Here is a 7,194-nt window from a genome sequence, read left to right as displayed (position 1 = left end):
TGGGCGGGCTGGTGGTCATCCCCCCACCTGTATGCATGAGTCTGGGGTCCTCCTTTGGCCTCTGGGCTGAGGCTGTCTCAGGGACATGCGTTCTCTGGGGCCATACCCCTTCCTGAACCAACAGCCCCTCACCCCTGTCTGTGTGGTGACCTGACCCCCATGCCAGTCGTGGGAGGACTTCTGAGTCTGACTCTGCCTGGGCTGGGGTCTCAGAAGCAGAGCCAAGGACCCTGGGACAGGTGGTGGTGGGAGGGACCACCCAGGAGACACTGGTGGGGGATCTGGGGGGCTGAGAGGCAGCTAGACACTTGTCACCACTGGGGGCTATGGGTGGGCTGACCCCTGGAAGTCCCTGGCTTGCGGGAGTGCCTGGCTCCACAGCAGATGCCAGCACCGAGGCGCCGAGAGGAGGACAAGCTGGATGTGGACCACACAGCTGTGCTTGGTGGGTCCCTGTCACTCTGACCAGGCTGCCTATCCATATGTTTCCACAGCAGTTACCTGGGCACTTCGTCCAGGGCTGCTCTGCCTGCACTCTTGCCCTTGGCACCCACAGAGGTCAGGTGAGGTTTTTTGGGAGGCCCTGACCTCGGAGGGTCCACAGGCCCAACTGGGAGTCCCCGGGTTGGAGGGCCTCCTGGTCAGGTCTCAAATGGCTGACTGGCTCTAAGGCTGAGGCTGGTGCCCACTTCTCTGGTTCCTTCATGTCCCACAGACCCTGGCTTTTTCCAGGGTTTTCGGATTGGTTTTGCTTAAATGTGCAGAGTCTACAGATCCTGGTAAAACCCTGGAATATTGGCCTCGCAGGCTCTTTCTCGCTTCTCCAGGCTGGGCACTGGGTGTCCTGGGGTGGCCCGGGCCCTATCACTGCAGGGGTCAAGGGGAGCTGGGCGCGGGTGAGGCCAGCACTGGGCAGTGCCTGGGCCAGCGTGGCATCCTGGCAGGCAGCAGTTGCCTCAGCAGCAGGGGAGGACCTGGCCCCATACTGGCCTCTGCCAGCTAGGACACTTCCTCCAGGCCTGCCATCTGCCTCCTTGGAGCCACTCAGCCTCCCTCCCTGGGGCATGCCAGTGCGGGGCACATAGGGAGCTGCCTCCCAGGCTGAAGGACGTCAGCGGTGCCACCGGCCACCTGACCTGCAGCTGGGAAGCAGAGGGTGAGACTGTAGCAGCTGCAGGAGAGCCTAGGGGTCCAGCCCCACCGCTGTTCTGCTCCTCCCCGTCACCCGCTTTCCTCCTCTCAGCCAGCCCTGGGCTCCCCAAGCAAAGGGGTCTCCCTGTTTGGCCAGGTATGGTCTCACCAGGACCTCAGTGAGCTGCCTGTTGACAGAATTCCAGTGTTTGCTGCTCCTGAGCTCAGGGAGGGAGGGACCACAGCCTTCTTAGCCCTGATCTGAGGATGCCTGTCAGGGGGACTGAGGTCACCTGATCAGGGCAAGCCCACCAGGACACCCCCTTTCATTAAGGCAGAGTCACCTGATGAGGGGCTTCCCTGGTGGCTCAGCTGGTAAAGAATCTGCCTGCATTGCAGGAGACCTGGGTTTGATTCCCGGGTTGAAAAGATCCCCTGGAGAAGGGAAAGGCTACCCACTGCAGTATTCTGGCCTGGAGAATCCCATGGACTGTATAATCCATGGGGTCACAGAGTTGGACACGACTGAGCAACTTTCACTTTTCACTTTCACCTGATGAGGGCCTTCACTACATCTGTGAACTCTTCACCTTGGCCGTATAAGGCAGCATATCCACACTCAGATTGCCCTCCCACTTAGGGGTGGGGTCTTATCTGGTGGACACACCAGGGGTCAGGACCTTGGGGCACCTGAGAATCCCACCCCCTCCCCCAGACAACAAGCGTGGGCTTCACTTGCAGGGAGTATGTGGGCTGCAGTTTCTCAGAACAGGGTGGGGTGGTGTGTACAGCCAAGGACACGCCACAGAGGACATAGCTGACTGAGGGGCTGCGGGCCCAGGAGCAGGGTGAGCCAGAGGTCATGCATCACCCTCTGGCTGCCTGAGGCTGAGGAGGAGCCTGGGAGGGGCTGAGTGAGGTCTGCTGCACACAGGGGTGCTGGGCATGTGTTCCCGTGGTCCAGAGAGCAGGAGCAATCACCCTACCCGCCTTGGGAAGCAGCCTGAACCCCCCATGTCCACAACTCCTGCTCTGCCCCCTTGGTCTAGGGCCACCCCGCTGGGAAAGGAGGGGAGTGTTTGAACCCAGAGCCCCTCTCAACACTGACAGCTGCCCCCAGGCCCAGGGCAGCTCTCCACAAGCCACACCCCCTCCCTGAGCCTGGTGCCCACTGGGGAGGCAGTCAGGAAAGGCTCTGGGACGCACGCGACCACAAGTGCATTGTTTTTCTGTCTCAGCATTCTTGAGCTCTTTCTTACGATGTGAAGACTATTATTTCAGGCCCTACCAAACCCTGCTATTTCTGCGAGGCTTCCAGGGAAGGCAGCCCATGAGTCATTCTTGCGGGGGTGATGGAACTTGGAACAGCATCCACCGAAGCAGACGTTTGTGCAGCAGGTTTAACTAGAGCCCTTCTCTGTAATCCTGCCGGCGGCAGGCTCAGCAGGTGCTGGACAGTGTTTCTGGGTAATCGTTCCAGAGGCTCCTGCGCAGGTGCACTCCGACGGGGCAGTGGGAGGGACCTCCCCTGAGGGCCTAAGTGCAGGGGGCGGGGGAGGCCCTCAGACTCTGTTGCAGACCCTGGAGAGTCCGGCCAGGGGATATCAAGGCCACAGGCAGTGTCTGTCTCAGTCTGATGGTCGAGTTGGGGTGCCCACACATCAGGGTCCTCATCTGTCAGCAGTCCCACCCACTGGGTATGTGGGGACGGTGAGTGATACTGTCTTGGCTTTCCCACTTGTTGACATCTTGAGGAAGTGTTGATTCAGACACTACACCCCTGGCCTGGCTAAGGTTCATAGGTTTGTCTCTTCAACCCTGCCCCACCCACCAGTCCCCCGAGGAGGGGGAGGGGTATCTGTGGGGCTCCTCAGGCCGAGCCATGGCCACCCACCTCTCTTGCATGATGCTGTGATGGGCAGCTTTGCCTTTATGCAGAAACAGTGCTTTTTCCTAATGTCAAAAGTGACAGTCCTCAGAAGCAGAAAGACACCGACTTCCCAGGGAGCAGGCCCCTTGTTGAACAAGCGTGAAGACTCTCAGGTCGGTGACAGCAGAGTGCGGACCCAGCTCAGGGTCCCACGTGCCCGTGTGCCCCGGCTGAGTGGCTACAGGAGCACAGGGCAGACACGATTCTCATGCTGGCAGTACCGTTGGCCTCACTCAACTGGGCCACCGTGCACTGCCACTCTTAGCTGGGCTGGCACTCTTCTTGGCCCGAGATCTGGCGAGTGCCACAGCTGCATCTTGCCTGCACGGCATACCCAGGTCCTCCCAGGCTTTGGGGGGTCCCTTTGGAACCACAGGCTTCCCAGGAAGACCCTGGAGCCCTTGTCCAATCACAGTGCCCTGGAGAACCCCTGTCCTGGGAGGATGCTGGCAGCAGGGCCCCTTTCTTGTCTGGTTTCCCAGACGGTTTGATGGGGGACCTGTGAGTGTCCCCCAGGTTCAGGGACGGAGGCACCGACGAGTGCTGCCCCAGGGGACGACTATCAGAGGGTGGCCCAGCGTCCTCCAGCAAACGGAGCAGCCCTGGGCTTGGGGACATGGTGGGTCAGTGGCCCCTGGAAGGCGTGTTCCCTCCTGCTCCTTCTGGAAGGTGCCCCCAGTCAACACGATCAGAGGGCACCCTGAGAGTGTCTCCCCAGAACTCAGCTCCCCTTCTGACTCACTGTGGGGGTGGGGCAGGGCAGAGGGAGGGGCTGCAGCTCAAAACTGTGCTGTAGGGGCTCTGGGGGTCCCCACCCACCTGACAGTCTAAGATGCGATGTCACCTCCACGTGGGAGGCTCTGGTCGGGGGACACCAGCCATCCCCTGGCTCTGGCTGCACTGTGGCCTGGCCCAGTCAGTGCCACAGCCAGGTCAGGCCCAGACCCCACCTGTCCTGCCAGATGAGTGTTGGGCCCTCCACGCAGCATGCTAGCAACTGGCTCGGTGGACCCCGAGGTGGGGTCTGAGATAGTGACTGCCCTCGTTCCTGCGCAGCAGCTCACAGGGAGCACGTGGCGTGTGGCTGACCTGCAGCGACACTGACGAGTGCTTCAGATGAACAGTGTGCCCTCTTGGGTCTCAGCCCTCCCCTCCATAACTGGGACCAGCAGGACACACTCATGGGTGTAATGCTAACACCTGCTTTGCTCAGAAACCCTGCTCTCAGTGTCACCTGGGGACAAGCTCAGAGTAGGGCTGTGACGTGAACATTACAGATCAGAGGCCTGGGATCCAGGCCAGGGCCAGAAGCGCTTTGTCCTCAGTCCAGCCTGAGGGCTTCAAAAGAGCACTAAGTAGGCAGGTGGCTGTGAGTGGGACCCAGTGAGTTGATGGGAGGCCGTGACTAAGGAGTCAGAGAAGGTGAGATGTGGGGGTGATGCAGAGTCAAGGGGCTAATGCGGGTATTCATTCCAACCAGGGTGCAAGTCAAGGGTCCCCGACTGAGGTGTACCAGGACATGGGGCTGGGGTGGTGGGTGTGAGAGGTGCCCGGTGGGCGGGGAGGAGGGTGTTAATATCACACAAACACACCCAGCTTGTTCTCACCAGGATGGACTTTATTGGGAGCATCCAACATCTCATAATTACAAGAGAAGGCACGTGCACGGCAGAGGCCATCCGTTCTGGATGCCCCCACATGGCGAGTCCCCACTTCCCAAGGCCAGAGTCCACCCCTTCCCTGAGAACTACAGGGGGCCCCACCGATGAACCACGCCTTCCCCGGGGCTCCCAGGGGAGACGAGCCTCAGTGGGTGCAGCTCCCTCTTCCCAGAGTCAGGGGTCTTCTAGGTGCTCAGCCAGCCCCCCTTGGGTCTGTGCACCCCCAGCTTCCCACTGGATGCCAGTGCCTGCCACTTCCACCCCAGCAAGAATAGGCAGGCACTCCCTAAAGGCTCAGATGGCCCCTCCTCCCACTGTGGCCCCAGGACAGCCCCTGGGACTGCGGCTTCCCTGCCAGCGACGCTTCCCAATGGAAGAAAACCTAAGGCATGGTTTCTAGAAGCTGTCCCTTCCCATGCAGCTGCTGCTTCTGACCGGCTCCCTGTCATCCAGCCCCTCACGCAGGGGCAGCATAGGCTCCTGCGTCGTGTGGGGCTCTCGACAAGGGACACAAAGTGCCCCACAGACAAGACGTCCTGGAGGCGGCAGGCGGCCTGTCCCTACGCTGCCTTCATTCCGGAAGTTCCCTGCGGTTGACAGAAATCCATCCTGTGACCAAGTCACAACTGGCATGGAGAAAACACGTGAGTAATGCCGTCACCTTAACAAGAGTGAACCTGTCACGGAGCACACGCCTGCTCCCACACCAGACTTCGGGAAAGCATTTATTAGGAGGACGGCCGCAAAGCCCACCCTGAGGAGGAGCCACACGAAGGTGGTCCTAGGAGACAGGAGGCACCAGCCACGACCCTCCCAGCAGAGGGCGCAGGGCGGTCTGCCCAGCAGCCTCTCCTGCCCCTGCCGGGTGCCATCTGCAACAAGAGCCCGGCTTCCCAGGGATGCAGCCCTGTGCCTGGGCTCAGCCTGGGGTTGGCCAGCAGAGGCTGCGGCTGGGAGCCCCCTTCCCAGGTTCGGGAAGACACTGGGCTTCAGTGCAGGGTCCCGCTGACTTGGGGTCACTCCATGTCCTCCTGCAACTCCCGCTTGTGCAGGGCCTGGAGCCGGCTGACCACGGTCTGGTGGACGGCCTCCAGTCCCTCGATGTCCAGCTCTCGCAGCAGCATCAGGATGGCCATCAGGATATTGTTCTGGGGACACAGAGAGTCACTGCCTGAGTGCCACGCCTGTGACGCTGGGCCACCCACACCACACACATCACCAGAGCACAGCCTTCAGGGGGCAGCCTTCCAGACAGACCCAGGCGGATGGAAGCCGTGGCCGTGGCTGGGGTACAGCACTCGCCACCTGCAGGGACTTCCTAGGTCACCTCCTGCTCACAGCCCCAAGGCCCAGAGAGGCTGAGTAACGGGCCTTCATCACACAGCTGGTCAGCGATGGAGCGGAGACCAGAAGCAGGTGCTCAGTAACATGTGCTCAAATGCACATGGGCTTAGTGTGTGACATGCACACATGTCCACACAACCACACCCGGGTCCCATCTGCATTTGAGCAGAGAAATGCCACTTCTACGGGGAAAATCCGGGAAGGATTTTACACAAAAAGGCTATTTGAGCTGATCCTCCTTGTGGGATGACTGGAGGGATGGCCACAAGCCAGAGCACGTGGCCTATGTGGACACGCTTGGGATGCTGGCCCCTGGCCTCTGCAACGCCCTAAGGCTCCTGCTCCCTCAAATCTCGCTAGCTCCCCGTGTCCCCAGGTCTTCCTGGCCACCAGCACCCGCACTCAGAAGCTTGTTGGGGGCTGGATGCCTCAGAGTCACCCAGCCTGGGTGACCACAGGGACCCCTGCAAGCAGGGCCAGACCCTTCTGTCCTCTGCTTTCAGAGCAAGCATCTTGCTTGAGCAGGTGTGATAGTCTTCTGTATGTATCTAAGGCAGGCACGGAGTTGAACCAGAACCTTCAGTCCCTGGTCCACTCTCCTCGGCAGAGGCCCTGCCATGGGGGTGGGGTGGGAGCTCCTGGCCTCAGCCCAGCCGCTGGGCAGACCTGCCACCCGCGACAGTACACACCTCGGGCTCCTCCTGAAACGTGTGGAAGGTGTGTGCAGGGACCTGGAGCTGTCCCACACAGCCAGCTCGCACAAGAGCAGGCTGTGGTCCCAGGGGCAGTGGCCCACTGGGGCGGGGCCAGGGGAGGGAGACTGGCCACAGGCCCACTGACTGCTCTCTGGACCGGCCTTCGGCCCACGGTCACACCCACCACAGCCCTGGGGGGACGCCTTCTGGTGGGGATGGGCCTCAGTGTGTCCGACTCTGCACCTCTGGTGAACTCTGTGCCCATTTCAAGCCATCGCTGCACAAATGAGTCGGGGAGGCCCTGCTGTGGCTTCGGGCAGCCCTGCCTGGACGTAGCGCCAGCCTTTGTGAGCCCACAAGGAGGTCACAGCACCCTATGGCATGGGTCAGGCCGAGCAGGGGCTGGAGCAGGTGCCAGGGGCCCCGTCCACCC

General features: G+C 61.1%; 1 protein-coding gene across 2 annotated transcripts in view; it reads right to left on the bottom strand.

Annotated features, from left to right (window-relative positions):
- Nucleotides 1-4,658: 4,658 nt before the first annotated feature.
- LOC104984926 (chromosome unknown open reading frame, human C21orf2) overlaps nt 4,659-7,194 on the bottom strand; it is an 11,894-nt gene continuing 9,358 nt past the window's right edge. For both annotated transcript variants that reach the window (XM_010834891.1, XM_010834892.1), the window contains exon 7: nt 4,659-5,870. In XM_010834891.1, coding sequence (XP_010833193.1) covers nt 5,739-5,870 — 132 coding nt within the window. In that variant the 3' untranslated portion in view covers nt 4,659-5,738. The remainder of the gene's footprint in view (nt 5,871-7,194) is intronic.

The sequence above is a fragment of the Bison bison genome, unplaced genomic scaffold (genome assembly GCF_000754665.1).
Source record: "Bison bison bison isolate TAMUID 2011002044 unplaced genomic scaffold, Bison_UMD1.0 scf7180017864037, whole genome shotgun sequence".
In the NCBI taxonomy this organism is placed as follows: domain Eukaryota; kingdom Metazoa; phylum Chordata; class Mammalia; order Artiodactyla; family Bovidae; genus Bison; species Bison bison.
The sequence above is the reverse complement of the archived record's forward strand: the minus strand, read 5'-3'. Positions and strand labels throughout refer to the sequence as shown.